The 23601-nt window shown below is 42.5% G+C and overlaps 2 protein-coding genes across 2 annotated transcripts; one reads left to right on the forward strand and one right to left on the reverse strand.

The window, feature by feature from the left end:
- Positions 1 to 3457: 3457 nt before the first annotated feature.
- On the reverse strand, positions 3458 to 9763 carry smfn (small fragment nuclease). The gene is made up of 7 exons (XM_039826483.1): positions 9480 to 9763; positions 7816 to 7899; positions 7655 to 7732; positions 5793 to 5904; positions 5604 to 5712; positions 5301 to 5354; positions 3458 to 3851 (listed from the first exon to the last, which is right to left on the reverse strand). Exons 1-7 carry the CDS (start codon positions 9741 to 9743, stop codon positions 3728 to 3730), a joined length of 825 nt encoding a protein of 274 aa, XP_039682417.1. The 5' UTR covers positions 9744 to 9763; the 3' UTR covers positions 3458 to 3727.
- An 11571-nt stretch (positions 9764 to 21334) lies between these two features.
- On the forward strand, positions 21335 to 23311 carry LOC120543623. The gene is made up of 6 exons (XM_039776763.1): positions 21335 to 21530; positions 21620 to 21711; positions 22359 to 22463; positions 22578 to 22771; positions 22872 to 23036; positions 23164 to 23311. Exons 1-6 carry the CDS (start codon positions 21353 to 21355, stop codon positions 23309 to 23311), a joined length of 882 nt encoding a protein of 293 aa, XP_039632697.1. The 5' UTR covers positions 21335 to 21352.
- The last annotated feature ends 290 nt before the right edge of the window (positions 23312 to 23601 follow it).

The following is a 23601-nucleotide window of genomic DNA, read 5'->3' on the forward strand; positions in this document are numbered from 1 at the left end:
CACTATTTCCAGTCTGGTTTGTACTGATTTGGCAAATAGTACAAAAAAAAATAAAAGAAAGTAATGTATTGCACCATTTTGTAATAATGGTAAGTGACAAGATTTTGTACAGAACTGGGAGACTTGAAGAGAGGACATGTGTTGAAACATTAAGGTTGGTTGGTCACCAGAGGGCTATTTCACAAAAACCTAGATGGCGGATTACACCGGGATTTATCCTGGCTCAATTTAGCCTCGACTCGGTTTCACAAAAGCAGACGCACCTTAATCACCATGGAGATTTACTCTGTACAGCTAGCCTGCTCCTGACCAGGCTAACAGGTAGCCTGGTAACAGGTAGCCTGCTCCTGACCAGGCTAACAGCCAGGATTTATTAATCCTGGAGGCTTTTCTGTTCACTCAGCAGTGGTTTTATCCTATTGTTATCGGCCCACATTAAAATACAACAGGTGCATATTGCTGTTCAGTTAAGCACTGTTATTATTTAAAGTTGTGACCATTATTTTTTATAATTATTATTATTATATACAGTCATTGTTACTGTTATATTGCTGTATGAAGACTGCTGTTCATATTGTTGTTAGAAATTTGATGATTATATTACAGCAGTTGTTGAGATAATTAGAAAAGGCTGATAAAGATAAATGTGTTTAAATGAAGTCTGTTACTAAGGGCAATATATAAAGTGCTGTACGTGTGTTTCTATAGTGGACCAATGCACTTTAAATTATTTGAGTCGATTCATTTTTGTTGTATTCTTTAACAATAAAGGATCATGTTTGTTCCTCTTCCATGTGCATTGTATTTGTGTGTGTGTGTGTGTGTGTGTGTGTGTGTGTGTGGGGTGACAAAAATCCGCTGTCAAGTCGGACAGTTTCCAGCTGATTCCAGCAGCCTTCAGGCTGAACAGATGTTTTAATTATGACCCAGTAGCTGTCAAAATGCTCTACATGCGATCTGGTGCTGATTTTAATTAACAACAGACTGTAGATGATCTGTAACCTGAACAGATTCAGTCTCTCTGACTTCTAAACATAACTATCAGCCTCACGTTTTCTGTACAGAATAAGCTTTTAAATCAGTCAACTAACAGTTAAAATCCCTCCAATTCAAAATCAATAAAAAGTTTATATAAAACATCATCTTGTTGAGTCGATTCTGAACCAATCAGCTGTTAGATCAGATGAGAGGCTGGCATTTCCCAGCATGCCCTGGGTCCGCCTGGGTCTTGCAATCGGTGAAAAGCAACTGCGCTGCCTCGTGAGGTTATCGTTGCCCACGTGTGCATGACATCAGAGCAAGTCGGGATCAAGTCAGACACAAATCTAACCAGCATGCATTGGGCGGCGATCGCCGGTGATGGATTCTGCGCAGCCACTAACGACTGTGGTACACTTTGCATTAAAAGCGAGCAGTGGAAGTTAATATGACTCAGGGCATTTATATGTTAGCCCATGAGAGAAAGGGAGGGAAAGTGAAAGAGATATTTATACATCATATTCTAGCGTTGTAGAAAATGGATCTTCATGGTAAATTTCCTGAGTAACATTATCTTCTGCTTACTTTTAAGGCAAAGAGTACAACTGTTAATTTGTGCAAATGATTAGTAGCCTAATCCTTGAATGGAATGATTATGACGGTTTCAGTTCAGAGCAGTGGTCAGTTAATGTAGATATTTAGGTTACTTACGCATTCAGTCGGTCTGCGATCGTCTGCTACACTTTCTCTCGCTGTTTCATTACAGCGGCCATGTTTCTTTTCTTTACAAATAATGTTTCATGTTGTCATACTTCCACAAGAAGCTGCTGCTCACTCTGTGTAAAGTATGTACAAATCTTATTCTCCATTTTAGCATCAGGAAATCTGTTAAAGAAAACCATGAACATACATCTATCTGAATTACTTTAGCCTGACTCGACCTAGTCTCTCCTCCTCAGCCTGACTCGACCTAGTCCCTCCCCCTCAGCCTGACTCGACCTAGTCTCTCCTCCTCAGTCTGACTCGACCTAGTCTCTCCATCCTCAGTCTGACTCGACCTAGTCTCTCCTCCTCAGCCTGACTCGACCTAGTCTCTCCCTCCCAGCCTGACTCCTGACTTTGCCCTCTCCTCCTCAGCCTGACTCGACCTAGTCTCTCCCCTCAGCCTGACTCGACCTAGTCTCTCCATCCTCAGTCGACTCGACCCCAGTCTCTCCTCCTCAGCCTGACTGACCCTAGTCTCTCCCCCTCAGCCTGACTCGACCTAGTCTCTCCTCCTCAGTCTGACTCGACCCTAGTCTCCCCCTCAGCCTGACTCCGACCTAGTCTCTCCTCCTCAGTCTGACTCCGACCTAGTCTCTCCTCCTCAGCCTGACTCGACCCTAGTCTCTCCCCCTCAGCCTGACTCCGACCCTAGTCCCTCCTCCTCAGCCTGACTCGGCCCTAGTCTCTCCCTCCTCAGCCTGACTCGACCTAGTCTCTCCTCCTCAGCCTGACTCGACCCTTAGTCCCTCCCCTCAGCCTGACTCCTCGACCTAGTTCTCTCCTCCTCAGTCTGACTCGACCCTAGTCTCTCCATCCTTCGTACCTCCCTGGACCCTAGTCTCTCCTCCTCAGCCTGACACCCGACTCTAGTCTCTCCTCCTCAGCCTGACTCGACTCTAGTCTCTCCTCCTCAGCCTGACTCGACCTAGTCTCTCCCCCCTCAGCCTGACTCGACCTAGTCTCTCCATCCTCAGTCTGACTCCGGACCCTAGTCTCTCCCTCCTCAGCCTGACTCGACCCAGTTTCTCCCCCTCAGCCTGACTCCACCTAGTCTCTCCTCCTCAGTCTGACTCGACCTAGTCTCTCCCCCTCAGCCTGACTCTACCTAGTCTCTCCTCCTCCGACGCTCGACCCTAGTCTCTCCTCCTCAGCCTGACTCGACCTAGTCTTCTCCCCCTCAGCCTGACTCGGACCTAGTCCCTCCTCCTCAGCCTGACTCGGACCCTAGTCTCTCCTCCTCAGCCTGACTCGACCTAGTCTCTCCTCCTCAGTCTGACTCGACTCCAGTTCTCTCCTCCTCAGTCGACCCTAGTCTCTCCTCCTCAGCCTGACTGCGTAACCCTAGTCCCTCTCCCCTCAGCCTGACTCGACCTAGTCTCTCCTCCTCAGCCTGACCTCGACCTAGTCTCTCCTCCTCAGTCTGACTCGACCTAGTCTCTCCTCCTCAGTCTGACTCGACCTAGTCTCTCCTCCTCCTCAGTCTGACTTTGCCTTCGAGAAACGCACCAAGCCAGGCTGTGCAGATTAGACTAAGTCAAGCCTTTCTTTATTAATTCTGCTATTGTGAAAGAGCCCCCAGGTTCCTGCAGCATGTCCATCAACACCACACTCAAAACATTTCAGTTAGCACACAAACAATTTGTGTATTTTTTGTGTAATGTTTTCCTGCGTGAATGTACCACATACGTCTGATAAAGGAGACAGAGGTGGGATGGTCCGTTTCCTCAGGGATCACAGTTTAATTGGTTTCATTTGAAAAACAAGGGAAAATAAAGCCAATCCCAGACTAAAGATAAATAAATACAAAACTGTAAGGTTACCTTTTAATGTTTCTCTTTAACTCTTTTGAATAAACTGTTGTTTCCCTTTGATGAAACCTCTACATTGAACAATACTGAAATAAAGGACCATTGGGTAGCCAAATATCAACTCAAAATAAAATCAATGAGACAATCACATGCACCACTCCATAGTCCCACTCGTGCTAACTATTGTTGCTGCCTCCGTTCTCTACGATCTTGCGCTTCTTCTCCTCTGTTGAGGCTTTGAAGACATTGGCTCTGTAGTACTGCAGCTCTTTGATGCTCTCCTGGATGTCATCCAACGCTCTGAAGGACAACACACTTTAGTCTCTCTCTTATTTATTTATTTATTTATTTATTTATTTATTTATTTATTTATATATATATATATATATATATATATATATATATATATATATATATATATATATATATATATATATATATATATATATATATATATAAAAATTGACAGCAACAAGGGTCAAAGCTAGACAAGTAATATCCAATATCCATCCTTTACAGCAGTGGTTCTCAAACTTTTTTGGTCATTCCCCACTTTGGACAAGGGGGAATTTTCAAGCCCCACCTGCCCCTATCGCCCCAACACAATGCTAATGAAATACGCAACAAACTTAAAATGTTCCAATTTATTGAAGTAACAACTATCTACATCAAATAACAGCAAGTTCAAAAATAAAGTCTAGTGGAGGCGGGTATGGCTGCAGCCTGGAGCGTCCTAGCCGTCCCGTCTCATGCCGAGGCATATCCAACGGTAAATTCAGAGGGTCAAAAATACGAAATCAAATTATTTTCCAGATTGATTCACGGGTAAATCCATGGGCGTCAGTTTGGTTTGAAATGTGCTGGGGACAGAGACGCATGTGGAAGTACATTTCCAGAAGTGCTGGATACAATGACGCATACTTTTTTTTTCTTTTGCGCAGGTCACGTTTGAAAGACGCTGTCCTGTAGCTTACTAATGAATAAAAACGTGGTTTAATGTACCTAAACAACCATCAATCATCAGCACATTTCGGGTTCGATTTTTTGACAGCTTACAAGCTTTTTCCTCGTCATAGACGCCAATGAAGAAGAAAATGTTAATGTAAGATAACTTATAATCGTTGGATTTCGGTTTAGTTCTTTTGACAGGCTTAAGTGTTCATTACAAGATATGGCCATGATAAATTTGGTGATCATTGATCGTTGTTGAGGTACATTAAACCACGTTAAGCTTTTTCACGTTAAGCAGAATGTTCCGACATGCAGCGTTGTGAACAGATGCGTGCAGCCAGCGCAGCAGCAGAGGGCTGTGGGGATAGAGATTGCTGTGGATTTCTTGGCATCTTTTTTTGGCAGAATTATATGTATTAGTAATAAAGTATTAAAGTATTTTGTTCCAGACGCCAGCTTTTATTTTGAAAAGTAGAAGCTCGGGGACGGCACCAGGCGGGATGGCATGAGACGGGTCGGCATGACATGGGACGCTCCAGGCTGCAGCCATACAGTCTTGGTCTAGTGCGCGGTCTTGCTCCAGATTCCGGGAGATTGGATGTCATTTGCGGGCGTCAAGGAACCGCTATCAATATGCGGGAGACTCCCGGAACAATTGGGATTTCTGGATAAAGATATAAAGGCATAAAAACGAAAATTTCAGAGAATAGAGACCTGTCAGGTCTCTATTCCCCACCAGTGGGGCGAGCCCCAAACTTTGAGAACCGCTGCTTTACAGGATTATGATAACATATTTACCTGTGGGCTGCTTTCTTGTTGGGCACCATCTTGTATTCCTCTGGAAACCACCGCCTGAAAGCGTTTAGAGAACAAAAACAAAGCCACTTCTATCTCTCACTTGTTCTGATGTACTGTTAAGTGGAGACTATCAGTAGGATAGAAACCCTACTCAGCACTGCAATATTAAAAACATGCAAACTGATGAAAGGCAGAGAAGATCATTAGTGGGGGGTGAGTAAATAAAGCCCTAATGAGCAGAGCCAGCAGAGTGCCCACTAGGAAAACATAGAGGACAGGTGAGAGATAATGTGCAACACTGGCCTGCAGAGCTCCTTGATGGTGCTGACATCAATGATCCTGTAGTGCAGGTGGTACATAAACTGGGGCATGTACTTGTCCAGGAACCTCTTGTCTGCATGCACAGAGTTCCCTGCAGGAAGAGGGATCAAAGCATATGACTGTAGGAGCCAGGGGACCCAGCCCTGCAGCGGATATTAAACAGGAACTCACCAGCAAGGGGACACTGTCCCGGTGGGGTGTGCTGTCTGACGAAGGACAGGAACTCGTACTCTGCTTGTTCCAGGCTGATTTTACTGTCCTGTACAGCCTGCGTCAGTCCTGACTGAAACACAAAAGTAAACATCTCTCACACACCACTTCAAAAGGATACTTTGACATTTTGGATAATATACTTCTTGGCTTTCTTGCCAGTGATGAGAAGATGGACACCACTCTCATAGGTGTATGTTAAAGATGGAGCTTTGAGTGCTAGTCAGCAAAATGCATTGGGTCTATCTTAAGCTCTAACATATGTGTTGAAAGAATTTCCTTCCTCCAAAAAATATTTGCCAAGCCTATTATGTATGCACTTTAAATCCACCATTGTTTATGTCCAAGATCACTTGCTACCAGTATTCTTCTTCTCTTCCTTTGCCGGCACATTTGCAACAGCTTGGTGCATTACCACTAGAGGTGGGAGAAAAAAAAATCCATACAGTATAGCTTTGTGACATTTTCTGTGGCAATAATGTATCAATACACAGACGTCACGTATCAATCTTTTATTATATAAATTGTACATGATAAATAAACTTTTTGGTACTAGAATAATAAAATCAATTGCTTTTTCAGTCCACTAGATGGTGCAGCTGAGTTTTTGTTTTTCTGGTGAGGTCAGCAGAGGTGACCGTCAGCGTGAAAGACACAAAGTTTTCCTTTGGGGACATCATTTCAAGTTGGAAAAAAGGTAATCAATCACAAGATTTCTATCATAGATCAGTGGAATAGTGTGAAACACCATTGGTCGGAATTAGGGTTCTAAACCAGGACTAAACCAGCTGCTGTAGTCAGCTTCGCTGCTGTGCATTATGGGATGAGGACAAGTTTGCACTTTAGCAACATCGCTTAACGGCAATTCGCAGACAAACTTGGAGTTGTAAAAAGGTGCTGCGCCTCATTGAAATTTGGTCTGAAGACCATATTAGGTCCCAACTTTGGACAACAAAGAGCAGTTGAGGAAACAGGTTCAACGACACATCTGGCCTGCTGCTCAGGTGAAGGTCTCCTGAGCAGGGTGGGCCCACAACCCCCCCAGCGAGCTGCGACACACTTTAGGGCCCCACTGACTTGTGTTGTCACCATGACAACTAACAACAATCGCCCTTTTGTTTTTGTTAGTCAAATGAACACGGCTCAATAGCCTTTCTATCCATTCTATTTCTACGGGTTGGAGTTAAGCCCAAAAACAATGTCCTAAAATAGTTTTTGGCTCCATCAACTGGCCAAAAACACTCGCAAAAGGATTTATTTAGGATGTGGAGTCATATGGTAAGACATAGAAACCAAATATTTTATGTTCCACTTAATACAAATGTGTGTTTGCGTTAACCACAACAAAATGAAGAAAAAAACAAAATACACGTTTTAAAAATACCAATCAGCCAACTGACGTTTTACTCATCGAGTTGCTTCAGCTTCCCTAGTTCGGACTGTTAGCACTCTGTATTAGCCCTGCAACCCACTGGAAACCTGAACATGGTAGGTCTTTGCATTCTACTCATTGCAGGCTGAGGTAGTTACCTCTCAACATGAGTACACTGGCATACAAGACAGATGGATGGATGGATAGATAGACAGACAGATAAACAAGTCCTTTGTACTGTGATAGAGTGTTGCGCTGCTGTCAAAGCCAGTGTTTCCTGTCAGTTCTAACGGGTAGAATACTTACTACTTAGAATACTACATTTGACAACATTGACTGGGGTGTGACCAAAAGTGCTAAATGGTTCACTTGAAACTCAAAGGGCTGTGCAAACATCATTTTCTGCCCTATGTATTTTTCTTCCAAGCCCCTGACCACGAAGACAGCTTACCTTCCCATGATGCTCTTTACACCAGTCGGACATCCCTTCCAGCAGCTCGGTTGGCTGCTTAATTATCAAGTTGGGCCCCTGCCGACAGAGAACACGGGAGTTGATTTAACAAGACAGACAAAACAGAAGTGGCAGTCCAATTTTGTTGATGTTCATATTACCTCAGCCAAAATGTTCAGGTCAGAGTCTGTTATAATGCATGCCATTTCAATGATCTGGTCCTTCTCAATGTCCAGACCCGTCATCTAAAAAGCACACACTTTGACTTAGTTCTCACAGATAGATCCCTAACATGTGTCTGCATCACTGTACTAACAGTACATTTCATTGGTAAAAATATGATGGTTAAAATTTGCAACTAATCAATTACACATGCATGCAGAACCGGGGGGGGGGGGCTGTTACACTACAGTATATTCAACATCACTGACAATTCATTGATCAATAGAATGTACTTCAAAATAGCAAATATTACACTTCATAATGTTTTGTATGCATAACACTGTTGTATTATTGTACAAATTAGCTACATCAGTAGTAGCAGTTACCTTATGCAAGTCTTAAGAGCTTAAGAAACTTAAGAGCAAAATGTGCTCCTTGGGGGAAAAAAAGTTATCGTAAAGCCCTGTTCATTTTAATTACACAAACAGACTATGTGAAAGCCCCCTTAATGCATTATATTCCATTATATTTTGAATTGGTACCTGCTTTCACCATACATTTTTGCCTAAAAATTTATCAGAATGCAGGAAATGAAGTCTTTGACGTTCAAAATTTCCTAGGGGAGAACCCCCAAACCCCCCACCTAATATGTCTCCCCCAAAGGCCCATACTGAGCTAATAATAATAATAATAATAAATAACAAAAGCTTAAAGACAAAACTTGTTACAGAAGTCCACTGGTGACAAACTGCAACCATTAGATCTGAGGAAAGTTATTTAGTTAGGTTTGATGCTCACAGTGATTTTACATTTATTGGGCCAGGGTGCCTTAATTGTAAATTAAATACATAAATAGTATTTTGTAGCAGTATGCCTGCTTCTATCATTTTGCATGGAGGCAGCATATAATAATCCAGTAACCATCAACTGTGCCATTCAGACAATCTCTGGAGCAGGCACACATTACAGGGTCACATAATGTTGACTTTGGATGTTGATTGTAAGGGTCGGAGAGACATAGGCTAAATGTAAGGCTACTAGAATTCTGCAGGCTTGTTTACAGAATTTTTCAGTAATATTTTATGAACTGGAGTCATTGTGTACAGATGTGAGTATTTATAAGCAGATGTTACACATTTTTAAGAGGCCTGCAACACTGATGATGGGTGTTATTTTGTACTCGCCTTGCATCGTAACTACAGTGAACTGAACGCAAAGCATTACGCAGCGGTTCTCAAGGCATATATATATATATATATATATATATATATATATATATATATATATATATATATATATATATATATATATATATATATAAAGTCTCTCTGGCCTGCAAAGGTACCTAACTTTAGAGTTAGGTTTAGGGGTTTTCCCTCATTAGCCAATGTTAAACCAAACCGTTAACGTTACAGTTCTCAGGTAACGTTACTTATTTACGTTACATAGGATTTTAGTTATAGCGTTACACATAGCGACGTTAACTTACACTAACAATCATCAGCATGCTTTCGGCTAACGCAACCTCTGGTTAGCTTGTTGCAGTATCAGCTAGCTAGCTAATGTTAGCAAAGTTGAAAACAGTACCGTTAGCCCTTTTAGCCACTTGAGTTAACTAACGTTACCGTTAACACAGACAGAAGCAGTTAGCCCTGTGACTTGCCTCCAGGTCCACCCAAACCATTCTCTGAGACATCCCGATGGACGACATGCTTATTGTTCTGGACACCTGGACGTGAAAAGTTGAACCGAATCTGGAAGTGAATGGGTTGATAAGACGGCTTAACGGTACGTTGTTCTGCACACTGCTGCAGTGTGAGTGAGACGGTGCCTTGCTGCGGCGGAGGACGGGCTGTCTCCTCCTGCAAACAAACTGCGAGCTAACGGGGAGAGCCCATGCCCAACACACTTGCATCCTGGGCAACATGATTCTTCTTTATGGTTTATTGGCGGTTGGCAAACCAACTTATAGGTGCATTACCGCCACCAAGTGGACCGGAGTGTGAACGAGAGCAGCTAAAAACTAGATTCTCTTTGCTAAATCAATTTCTCTTAGAAAATTAATAATGTTGTAATATGCCTTGCCTGCTGTTTTTTTCCCAAGAGCCCTGACAGTGAAAAGTTGTGGTGGTTTGCCTTCTGAAGTGCCTGAAAAAGGTGCTCTCTCTGGGTACTGTAGTCCTTGCAATGTATTAGTATGTGTTCCACAGTTTCAGTCTGGTTGTAAAACAGTATGTGTATTTTCCAGTTGGATGTTTGCCTATTTTATGTAACTAGAAAATGCATTTCCTGCAGAAAATGTGTGTGATGATGAATAGATAAATTGCTAAAGCTAAACTGAATTAATAGCTTAAATCCGTAAAAGAAGTTGAATTAGTGAGATTAGTTTGAAAAGTGGGAATGGTTATAATTAACTCCAATTTCATTGACAAGTTGAATAACACCACTAATGTAGTGGTTTTTTTGAAAAGCTAATGCTGAAGCTAAACTGGATTGCTGGTTAAAATGTGTAAGAAGAAGGTGAAGTTGTAAGAAATGTGGGAAAGTGGGGTGCTTGGGTAGCTCACCTGGTCGAGCAGGTGCCCATATATAGAGGTTTCCTCTTCAACGCAATGGCCGTGGGTTTGACTCCGACCTGTGGCCCTTTCCTGTGTGTCGTTCCCCCCTCTCTCCCCTTTCATATCTGCAGCTTTCCTATATAAATAAAGGCCTAAGGCCTAAATTGTTCTAATAAGATGATATCTTGAAAAGTTGAATAATAGCCATATTGTATCAAAGTTGTAGGTGACAAGCAAGCGGCATCCATTTGGCACGCACATTGGTAAACGTCTGCAGACTGCAGTTCAGTGCAGCTGCCGCGTAGAACAAATCTCTCTTTTTTTCTCTCTGTCTATTTTAAAATGAGTCGTGAAGACAACAGCAAAGCCCATCTTTACTTTAAATGAAATCAAACAAAGAGAAATGTTCTCCCCTCATTTTAAAATAGTCAAAAATCAATACTAGAGTAACCTTCTTCCTTGTCAGGCTGATGCAATAAATATGCAGAGGGGGAGAAATCAGAATGTAGTCACTGCGGAACCATCATCAAAGCTCTCTCTCTCTCTCTCTCTCTCTCTCTCTCTCTCTCTCTTTCTCTCTCTCTCTGCCTTCCAGGAGCTAAGATTGCAGACATCCATGCTAAAATTGTGGACTGATATCCTCATTTCCAATATCAATCATGTGCATCGTGGTCCACTGTGGACACAATGACATGTCCTACCGTGAAAATGAACGCACAAAGAAAGATTTTAACACTCTTATTGACGTTTTAAAGAGTACTGGGAAATCGGTTTTTATTTCGGGCCCACTTCCCTCTCTGGGTTGTGGAAAAGACCTTTTTAGCAGACTTCTTGGCCTCAACACCTGGCTTCAGACTGCCTGCAATCTTCACAACATAGGGTTCATTGACAATTTGAATCTGTTTTGGGAACGTGGCTGTCTGTTCAGCAGGAATGGAATTCATCCTAACGCACGGGTGGCCAGCTGCTATGTAGAAATATACAGCATGTCCTGAAAACGCAGTGGAATGACTGACGGTTCACATCCCGAAAAAACACGAATTCACGGATGCACTCTTCCATAACCTCCTCCTCCTCTACAACAACGTCTACTAGTCCACAAAACAGCTCTATCATTCCAGTTATTATTAGAAACAGACCGCACAAAGTGGTGAAGCAGCAATACAATAAGACACATTCAGCTGCTAATATAGTAAATTTAGCGCTCATTCCCCGTCAGCTACAGCCTGCCACAAGAAACGAGGCAGATATTTGCCTCAACACACTAAGAATAGCTTTAGTGCATCAATATCAGGTAGAGGATATGTGCTGTCTCAGTGTTTAAGCAAAACAAGTCCCCATATGACACAATTTCAAACGATTCACCAAGTTCAACTGGCAGATTTTATTAAAAAAAATCTGAAAACCTCTTCCTGTTGCCTTGATATTTTACCAACTGGCTTTTTCAAAAATGTTTCGAATTTTTTGGCCTCAGATCTTTTACAGATTGTAAACATATCTCTTCAAGCAGGCATCTTCCCACAAGCGTTAAAAACTGCAGTAATCAAACCATTGCTCCCAGGTTGATGGGCAGGTCATCTGCGTATCGCATTGCCAGACCTATGTCCACAACAACACAGTGTACACAGCTTGCAGTGTGAGCTACGGTTTTTGACAAGTACTGGCTGTATTAAAAAAGCCTCTGCTGTAAAACGTAAAGATTTGCAGTGGTGGTTTAACTAGAGCTTGGGGTTTCAGTTTTGTTGTGGCATTTTGGTGGAATACATTTGCTCTTCGTTGAGCAACATTCGTGCTTTGCATCAGACAGTGTTTGTGCCCCACTGTGTGATATGCTCTGATATAGACATCGAGTGACTGAGTTTCTTTTACAGTTAGTTAATTATGACACACCTGTGCACAATAATGAATTAAAACGAGCCGCAGGTTGGAACCTCCGGTCGGAACCGAACCAGCGGCCCCTTCACCCTTCTGCTTCCTGCTTCCTGGAAGCCGACAGCAAGCTGCTGAAGGCAGTGTTTTAGTTTGACTCTTGAAGAGTGTGTCTATGATTTAAATTGTATTCATTTAGAGGCTGGCCAGCTAACTTAGCTAGCCACCAAACTTCCATGCTTGATGAGCCAGACAAATTAACCCTGCCCCCCCGCCCCCAACTCTGTTCCATTAGAGCTCCACAGCCTGTCCACAGCGACACATCTGTTTTGCACTACATGTATCGCTTACTGTTATACGGCAGCTGAATTCTCGCAATATCACATGCCACATGAAAATCCATCCTTTCAGGTTTCAACCTAACGCGTTGTGTGTCCGGTGAGGAGCTACTGGCATCTCCGGACATGGTTTAGGTGTGTGTGACAAAACCGTTCAAAACAACAATGGCGGACGTGATTGACAGATGGTTCATCCAATAAGTGCTGGCCCTTTCCCAAACAGTTTCCAACGACAGCTTCTCAGATGGTTCTGTGTAACAAACCAAAGATTACTCTGTAGCTGGTGCTAAAGTCAAGGCACACAGATTCCCCACTTTGTGATGTGAAGTTGCAGTGACCGCTTTGAGAGGTTGTAATGATTACATTTCATCATGTCATTCCACTATACCCACTGCTGTAATTATTATAAGTCATATTCTGGGAAGATGGCCGCCCACCAAGAGCCAGACTCTGTCCAAGGTTTCTGTCTGATCAACGTTTTCCGAGTGTGGTCTAGACCTATTCTATCTGTAAAGTGTCCTGAGATAACTCTTGTTATGATTTGACACTAACATTGAATTGAAATTGTGGCTGTGCTGGAAAAAAGACTCAAATAAAACTAATATGAGTAAATGTTGCAACTGTCATTGTATTATACAATTTTTTCTGTGACTTCACGTTCAGGGGGTTCAAGGGTGCGTAAATATTGTTTATTTTTTAAGTGAAAATAAATACCTTCATAGGATGTTTAAAGGCCATACGTTTGACATTTAAATGGTAAAAACATAAAAAATGTTTGACTTTAGCGACTTCTAGTGTAAGTCTGCAACACCACATGACATATGGCAGTCATGGAAGACCAGACTTGTTAAAGTCATGAATCAAAGTGTGAAATGGTGAATCAGTTCAGTCTGTAGTTTAACTGCACTCCCTGGTTGATTCAGATGAATCTCTGCAGACACTACAGCAGCAGTAACTGGAGATGTGGATTGATCCTAAATGCTGAATTGTCCTTCAGTTATAACTTCTGATGTATTGTTAGATATCATGACTGAACAGTGATGATCAGTGTAAGTCAACGTGAAAATATTTGTGAAAGCAACCCATTTTTTATGTTTGAATTGTCTTGACATTACTTATTATTTAGACTCGCATTGACAGACCTACCTCCTCTGAAATAGCCTCAGGAAGGAACTTGTTTTGGTGGAACATTTGCACCCAGCAAAAGAAAACACCAATATTAAATGAAGTTAACTGTTGACATAATACAGTAACGTGAGCTATTTAAATTAGCTGATACATGGTTATACCTCATTGGCTCTTACTAGTTTATCACTGTGTGTACTTCGTCCACAGCAATCCCACCAATCAGTCCCAAGACCTCCCAGTAATAGAGGAAATAAACATATTAAAGCCCTAAACATATTTTTTTTGTAAATCTTTACAATCATTCCCCGAAAGAACCAAGCAGGCCTGCTTTATTGCACCATCCTAATTTTCCTTAAAACCTGCCATATTCAGCATCTAACATTACTCAGAGGTTCCGGTTAATGTTGCTCCATCGATTGATCGACTACAAACCGTAGTCGATATCAACTACTTATTATTTAATGTCTAGTACCGAAACGTTGCCAGCTAATACATTTATTTTTGCAAGTTGGAAAGTGTGCAGGTGTTCTCTTTGCAACTTCTGACCTGCTCGTCTTCCTCCGACGCACCTGTCTCACGTTATAGATGTGCAAATTATTTTTCTGTTCCCAATTATTAAGCCTCTCAAGAGCAGGTGTGTCACCATTCTGATACAGACAAAAACGCACATTCAAATGAAACATACAGAAATAAAGACAATGAATACAATATATTTGACTTAGCAGATGGTAGAAATATGACTGTCACTGGCCACCTGTTCTCTTCCTCCTTCACATCTCTCCTTCAGTTTTCAGTTTTTGTTTTGCATTGCCCTATCTGTCCAGCAGATGTCCTCAGTGTTTCCCATGTAATGTTCATTGTGGCAGCTCCCTCCACTTACGCATTTATTCAGTCTCCTTTGTGTGTCCTGTCTACCTGCCCCAGTTAGTGTCTGCTTGTTTGTTAGTGTCCCCTGTGCATGAGTGCTCAGCCCACGTTTCCTTATATGCTTTAATCTTTTGCTTGGTCCTCAGTCAGGATTATTGGGAAGGGAATGCATCAGACAATAAACCAGTACTTTGTACTGCGAAATCTAGGCCTACTCTATATGTTGCTTGTAGCCAAAAAAAAGCCTATATATACTTGTAATAAAAATAAAACAAAGGCATAGCCAAATAACATTTCACATTTCAAATTGTGTCACAGAAAATTCTACAGTGAAAATGTAACTCTAAAGGAGTCTGCTATAATAAAGCACTATTTTATAAAATAGCACAGTTATTTATTGTTGTTTACCCTAATAAAATCAATACAAAGCGAACTGAACAGAAAAGAACAAATATTTTGTTTCAGTTACTTTTCTTCCAGGTGGATCTGAAGTACCCCTGTTGAGCTGCATCACAGCTGCACTGTGTGCATGGAACACTGTTTTTCAAAATTTGGTATTGATCCGATACCAAGTAAATACAGGGCCAGTATTTTATTTCTTTATTTCACCTTGATTTTTACAGGCAAGTCATTAAGAATAGGTTCTTATTTACAATGGCGGCATGACAAGTGGCATAGCCACTTGGGGAAAGGGAAGGAGGGCTAGATAATATAATCGCCGATATCGATACCTATACTTTTTAATAATTAAGGTGAATGCATCATCAAATTGCTAAAACTGAATGAATTTTCATGACCTTTAAGTGGTTTTGTGATTTTTCCTTTGGATTATTAATAAGTTAAAACCAAGGACAGAATTTTCATATGCTTGTATAAACAACATCAAATCACAGGAGGGGGGAGGAGGAGCAAAGTGTGCCTGCTCTGAACTGTGACAGGATCGGCACTTGAAAGCAGCGGGACTTAACACAGACACAGACAGCCAGGTCGCCTCTTTGATGAAACCACAGCGGTGCATACTGGAGAGATATCAATCTCATTACACTGGTATTGATCAATATCACACATGCCCCTTTACATGCACTAATGGAGAGATGTCAGATTGAGTGGGCTGCGACCTGAGCGATTGTGTGTGTGTGTGCGTATGTGTGTGTGTGTGTGTGTGTGTGTTCGGTGCCTTGCTCAAGAGCACCTTGGCAGTGCCCAGGAGGTGAACTGGCATCTCTACAGCTACCAGTCCACACTCCGTACTTCGGTCCGTACAGGGACTTGAACCAGTGACCCTCCGGACTGAGCTGCTGCCACCCCCTATGTATTGCAACACAAAATAAGAATTAATGAATGAACGGCAATGAACGGGCCCTCACCCCTCCCAGCACGTCGAAGGTACTGGCGGGATGCCGGTTGCCTGTATTGTTTCATACTAATGTTATATGAATGAAGATTATGCAAAAACCAACACAATCAATCCAGTTTCTCGTGCTCTTTCAGTTATATTACGGCTATGGTTTTACTACCGGCTCTAACATGTCTGAAATTAGCCAAATCCCCAGGAACATGGTTAACCAAACGAGAAAAGAATACAAAGTGGGGTCATAAAATATACACATACTATCCGTCATCTGTCGTTCACTCTAGCTAAGCTCTATGAAGAAAGTATATACAGTCAATGGTATACAGACACATCAAGCTAGGCTATATGCTAGCGTCATATGCTATATGCTTAAAGGAACACGCCGACTTATTGGGACTTTGTCTTATTGACCGTATTCCCCAGAGTTAGATAAGTCCATACATACCCTTCTCATCTCCGTGCGTGCTGTAACTCTGTCAGACGCCCCCACCTCTAGCCTAGCTTAGCCCAACCATATTCTCAGAAAGGCGAAGCACTGCTACTTAACTCTCTCTCCTCCTCACCACGGGGCTTCTCAGGTGCTGCGAGCAAATCACTCCGCCCAAGTAGCAGAAGTAGCAGTGCTTCGCCTTTCTGAGAATATAGTTCCCAGTATGTAGAGTCTCAAACTCACGGCCGATAGTTTGTGGCCCCCGCCTTAATATGAAAGTTTAATGTTAGTGCGGCCGCGAGTTTGATATGTATGGTACTTTACAGTGTTGTGTGCGGAGCTGAACGAACCCACCAATCACCGTGGGGTATATGGCTCTCGGGGGCGGGACATCGGCCGGGCTTGATGCAAGCAGAGAAACATTCCTCAATGAGTGAAAGTTACAGCCGCGTTGCCATGGAGTGTTTTCTTCAGCCTGGCTGGCTGCCTCGTTTCTATTGGGCACACGCGGACATTCGTCCCAGCGCGCTGCTTTCACAACACTTCACTTTTTTAAAGTTGCTGCCCAGCGGGACATTATATATATATATATATATATATATATATATATATATATATATATATATATATATATATATATATATATATATATATATATATATATATATATATATCGTTTGTCCAGATGTGCCTGCTTGCAGTCTAAATATGTCACATAAAATTTGATTAAAGTGATGCTTTTGAAAACATGATATTTGAATGATGATGATACATGAAATTTTGAAATGGCATGTCTATTTTGTCTCAGCGGAGCGTAGATGAGAACAATCAGAACACGGCAACAACCCGCCCCAAACTGCAGACAATTCACCACCGCGGGTCAACTACATAACGCCAAAGTGTCTCCGTCGGTAGGATTAACAGATAGAATGCCTTCTCATAAAGCTAAAAACCCCGTTCGCAACCTCCACCGCTATGAGTTCATGTCGCTGACCAAGCCGTGGAACCAGTCCTCACTGTCGCATCTCCGCCAGCGGTAGGGCTCCGAGCCGGCCACGGCTCGCCTCCGAGCATCAGAGAGCCCCACTCGGTACTGTGTGTGTGTGTGTGTATGTGTGTGTGTTGTGTGTGTGTGTGTGTGTGTGTGTTTGTGTGTGTGTGTGTGTAAGTAAAGAGAGAGAATGGGAGAAGGAAGTTTGTGTGAGGTGGACCTGGTCACCACAGACCCAAATCTTCTCAGCTGTTGCTACTGTCATGCTGCACTGTCTCTTCATGTGGCACATTATGTTTGGCACATGGGTCACTTCTTATATCATAACAAGGTAATACAATGTGTGATAAAGTGATGATTGATTAACAGTAATGCAAATGCTAAATGCCCTAATACCTGTTGATACTACAACAATGCAGAGTATAGGCTCTTAACCTTGCAGTTTTGCACATATCATGTAAGACTCATTTATTTATACACACACGTCAATGGCACTTAGAGAGTTAATATGAGGTCTCTCTCTCTGACAAAATAAATCAAAGTGATTCGTACGCGGTGGAATAAAAGAATATAAATAATAAAAATAAAGAGATTTGAGAAGATTGGAATTTATTTAACAAAGCTTTTCTTGTGGAAAACCTGATGCGGCCCAGCCTCACCCAGACTGTGCCTCCAGCGGCCCCCAGGTAAATTGAATTTGAGACCCCTGATGTAAACAGTTAGAAGATGGCTGTGTGTCATGTGACCTTGTTATTTGTATGCTGTGACTATACAAATCACAACATGTAAATAGGAACATGTTGGCGTTATTTTGTCACTTCTTGGGAGCAGTAGGCTAGATGGAGCCGGTTACCTCCAGGATCTGTGCTAAGCTAGGCTAGAGGTGGGGGCGTCAGACATAGTTACGACACGCACGGAGATGAGAAGGGTATGTATGGACTTATCTAACTCTGGGGGATACGGGAATAAGACAAAGTCCCAATAAGTCGGCGTATTCCTTTAAAGGTACATTGTATAGTGTTTTAAGTATTTTATTAGCTAAAATCAATGTCTACATTCATAAATATGTCCTCATTGGTGTACAATGACCTCTGCCAATAATCTGACTTATCCTCGTAAGCGAAGATTTTGTTATCTGTATTTACATAGGACGGGTAAGTCAAAGGAGGTTTCCATGTCGTTCCGCCATCTTGACAAACTACAATAGCTGAGAAGGGACATACAGCACTAGCCTATCTGTCTAGCTAATCCACAACGCGTTTTTGTTCAGAGCCAGCGTCACGTGACTGAAACCAGAAAAGAGAGACAGCGGAGAGATCAGTGTGCCGTGAGAGGCCATTGTGAGAGGCAGAGAGAAGACTGCACTGCTCTTTAGTTAAAAAATAATGGCGGATCATACTTATGCCGAGCCACAGAAGGACTACTCGTCGCCAAAAAAGCGAAAAAGGGAATTAAAAAGGCAACGTGACCGGCGAATTCAAAAAATGAGGGTAAACATTGGGATAGCCTTTCCCAGGTGGAAAGAGCTAATGAAGGAGAAAGACTTCCAAAGGGACGCTGAAGTTGCCTGCTTCCTTCTCGACAGGTTAGTCAATGTTACGCTCTAAATTATAAGCTTTTTTTCATTGCTTGGTTGTGTAATTCATTATTATAGGCAGCATAACCGTAGAACATGTGTAATTAAAAGCTAAACAGCCTCGTAAGTGAATAGCAGCATAGGCTATGTTTGATGGAATAAGGGTTGCATTTCATGCCCACTACCTCCATCAGTAGCCTACTTTTCATGATGATCTTACGCCTACGTTTTAATATTAATTTGGTCTCTAGGGGCATTTCTATTTTCCTCATTCAATGCTAAGAGTGCTCCTGACTGCAAACCCAGGTGTATTGACGACAACCCCCACCCGTGAATGGGGGATGGGTTGCCTTTTGAGTAAAATGTAAAGTGGAGAAGGCGCTAAAAACAAGGTTGTAGCCCAGAAGTTTGATCAGAATCCATTTTGATAGAGCATATGACTGATGTTGCATTGCTTGCACACCAAAGGCCACTTCAAGTTGTAGGTTATCTGACATTTACTGTTATTTATCACTTTTACTGTGACCTCAAATTGAATAATACAGACCCGTACAGTAATCTGTATGTATAGTGTCTATAGTGTTATTTGTCTACATGTTGGAGAGAGTCAACACCTGCTTGAGTCAGGTTCCTTGTATGTAAGAATATTTGGTCAATAAACCTGATCTGATTTGTCCATCTGATATGTCCAGTTATGAGAGTACTCTTGGGATGGGAACTCATCAACCCCCATCAAGGCAAAACGTTTTCAAGTGCAAACTGATCCAGCATTGTCAAGCATTTCCAGTGGGACAGATAGGTAAGTCATTGCATGGAAAGAATTTTATCATTGCTTTTAGTAGTAGTTTCATAAAAATTGTACTTGATCTACCTATACCTCATAATGTGTTATGATTTATTTTTTTTCAGAGATGAACATCTGAGTGCAATTGCAGAGGCACCGGAAATTGAATGCCTTGAGCAGAGGTAACCCATAAACAGTCATTGTTTTTAACTCTGTAGTCTGGCTGTGTCCCTTTTGAAAATACTCTCTGGTTGCATGTTTTCATCTGATACATGTTTTTAATTATCATTTATTCTCATAGCATGCATGACATGAGCATTGTTGAAGAGGAGTTGAATGAAAATACCTTCAACGACCCCATGGGCAGTGTGTAAGTGGGCTTCTATTCTATCTATTGAGTTGTGTAGTCTTCATTCACGAAGTTGCTATTTTCTGAGTATTTTGTATATTAAAGGATTGATTGGGCAGAAGAGGGTCCCTCATTTCATGGTCACCGTGACGACAGCTCTGATGAGGAATATCTTCCACCAATTTCTTTGCGGTGAGTCATAATCTATTAGTAGTCTTTACTTTGTTTCTGTGCTGTGTTTTTACATCTAATCAATGTTCAGGGCTATTTTTAAATGTATTTCTGTTCTTGTAGTTGACACTGATGTTTAGGGGAATATATAAGGTCATGGCTATATGCTGAAAAGTCATGGAAATTATTTGATTGAACTGTGTATGATCCCTGATGTTCTGCCTTTCCAGAAGGGGTTGTGCGCTGAAGGGAGCACAGGTAATTGATAATCTGCCAACTATCGGGATCGCTGAGACTGTGCACGATCTGCCTGCCCCTGAAGTCCCTTCTGATGAGCCCCCAAGTCTCGAGCTGCCAATTTTGCCAGGCCCTCAGAAGGTCCTCAGTGAGGATGACATTGTTGGCGTCAGAGCATCAGTGCTCTATGAGAACTGCTTGAGGCAGCTTGTCGCATTTTTAATTCTGCCCGTGGACAGATGCACTGGTGTATTGAGGACTGGTTTGGTGTGTGACAGTGTTGCCCCCTTTCCAACAAACATCGCCATCAGGGGCACTGCAATGAGCGTTGAATGGGTAAGCCTTGACAATCGCATCACAATGAATGATAACACACAGAACTTTATGTGCCTTGTGAATTTATTAGGCTACTCTTATCTAACTATTAGATCTGCCCCAATGGACATTGCCTATGGCGGTGGAACTCCCAGCCTGTGTTGAAGTTTGGCATGCAGGCTGGGGACTTTCTTCTTTCCACAAACATCTTACTCTCCGGAAACAACTACACTAAAGTTGCTCTCCTCTTCAAATTCATGAACATGCGAATGGTCAACCCTAACACACACTTCACCATCCAGGACAGCTATTGTGTTGACCCTATAAAAACATTCTGGGAAGAGAAGAGATCTGAGGCCATCAGCCGACTTCAAGGGAAAGATGTGGTACTCCTAGGTGTGTATTTTTATATATGACCTTGTTCTACATAATTTTTTATGTTATACAATGAAACAAATTTTGAAAGCATCTGTCCTACATGTTTTGTATTTTGAAATTACCTTCTTTTTTTAGGTGATGGCAGAAATGACACACCAGGGCATTCTGCACAATACTGCAGCTACACGACCATGGAGCTTGACTCTAAGGAAATTGTCTATGTGGCCACTATAGACAAGCGACAGACCAACTGGAACTCCAATATCATGGAGAAGGAGGGTTTTATCCAGACTGTGGACAAGCTTACCCAAGACCTAAAGGTAGTGGAGTTCTGCACGGATGCTCATGTCCAGATTGCAGCCCTTTTGAGTAAGTGGTCATCAGATAAAATGTTTGAATACAAATATATAATATGCTCATTGAGATACTTGGAAATAAAATTATTCCTTACTTCACAGACCCAGACAAAGGCAGATATAAGGATCTGAGAATTCACCACAGCCTGGACATGTGGCACGGTGCCAAAAATCTGTCCAAAAAGATCTCTACCGTAAGTTCTCCATCCATCCATCCATCTTCGTCCGCTTATCCGGTGTTGGGTCGCGGGGGGAGCAGCTCCAGCAGGGGACCCCAAACTTCCCTTTCCCGAGCAACATTAACCAGCTCCGACTGGGGGATCCCGAGGCGTTCCCAGGCCAGGTTGGAGATATAATCCCTCCACCTAGTCCTGGGTCTTCCCCGAGGCCTCCTCCCAGCTGGACGTGCCTGGAACACCTCCCTAGGGAGGCGCCCAGGGGGCATCCTCACCAGATGCCCGAACCACCTCAACTGGCTCCTTTCGACGCAAAGGAGCAGTGGCTCTACTCCGAGCTCCTCACGGATGACTGAGCTTCTCACCCTATCTCTAAGGGAGACGCCAGCCACCCTCCTGAGGAAACCCATTTCGGCCGCTTGCACCCTGGATCTCGTTCTTTCAGTCATGACCCAGCCTTCATGACCATAGGTGAGGGTAGGAACGAAAACTGACCGGTAGATCGAGAGCTTTGCCGCCGTAAGTTCTAATGCATCTAATTTCATTAATAACACAGTCCTGTACCTGCCTGCATGTCGGTGGAATCATCATATTATGTTAGGTCTCCATGCAAAATACATACATGAAATAACTTGCATTGTTTGTGTTTTGTTTATCCCTATAAGACAGGAAAGGTGAAAGGACAGTCTCTTCTCATTCACTGGCTGAGGGATATAGTTAACCATTTCTGGTGGTGCTGCAAGACAGCAGAGACATTTCAGCAGTTTCTTGTAAGCAGGATTAATATATATATATTTTTTTATTTCAAGAAGTTCCATGATTCAAATATCTCTGAAATGGTCATTTGGTTTTGTATTTGTGTTTGTTTGTTTTACTTTCCTCAGACACTTTGGATTGGAGTTCTGCATCATGTTTGCAACAATCACACCTGGGAAACGGGAAGCTGCCAACACGATCACCTTGAAGACACTCAGGGTAAACAGTGGATTGAGAGAAATTCGAAGAGCCACAAAGCACTAGTGGACATCGTCCTCAACAAGCGCTGGCAGAAGGATGTCCACAAGTATCTGCGCTTCAGGTAAAGTGTGGGGACATGACAATTAAACAGAAATGTCACAGAGCCGTAAGTCATCTGTGGGTGTGTGTTTTGGGGTCTAATTTCTTTGTTATTCATCCAGATCAACTGCACATCTTGAGTCATTTCAGAATCACATTCTGATGTATGCCAGCAAGCGCCAGGCCTTCACTCCCCGTGTGTATGACTCAAGAGTTGCGCTCGCAGCTCTGGACTACAATTTCCACCGCGAACGGCCAACATACTGGACAGCAGAGGGCCAACAAGTGTATGTCAAACTCTCATCAAAATTTATGTTTTATTCAAATAAATGCATATTCCTATTGTCTTACGAGTATGAGAGTCTAGTTTTCATAATGACTAAATGACTTGTAATAATTATTTTTTTTATTTAGTCTTAGGAAGAAGTACAACAAGAATGCAAGAAGATATAGCCTTTACGCCGTGAAGTGTGAGAAATCGTATGGTTACATCCCTGAGTTGCAAGCCCGCAGTCACAAGTGGAGTTGGGATGCCGCGACGGAGGACCCTACATCCAGATGACCCACGGCGGCTTGGTGTTGTGCCCCCGATACCTCCACCACCGACATCCGAGTTGGTACGGACACAGGTCAGCAGAGGTCTGGGTAAGTGACAAACATCTACATGCCGTTATTTCAGCTAATTACCTTTCCCTTTAACTGATACTGAATTGTGTGCACATGCGTGTTAATGATAATCGATTGTGTGCACATGACTAATGGCACTCCATGTCTTTCACAGGATCAGCCTTCCATGCTGCTACCAACTTGGAGGCAGATTGAGCTGTTGTTTTGCTGGTGTTTGAGGTGTAA

This window comes from Perca fluviatilis, chromosome 16 (genome assembly GCF_010015445.1).
Source record: "Perca fluviatilis chromosome 16, GENO_Pfluv_1.0, whole genome shotgun sequence".
NCBI lineage: Eukaryota > Metazoa > Chordata > Actinopteri > Perciformes > Percidae > Perca > Perca fluviatilis.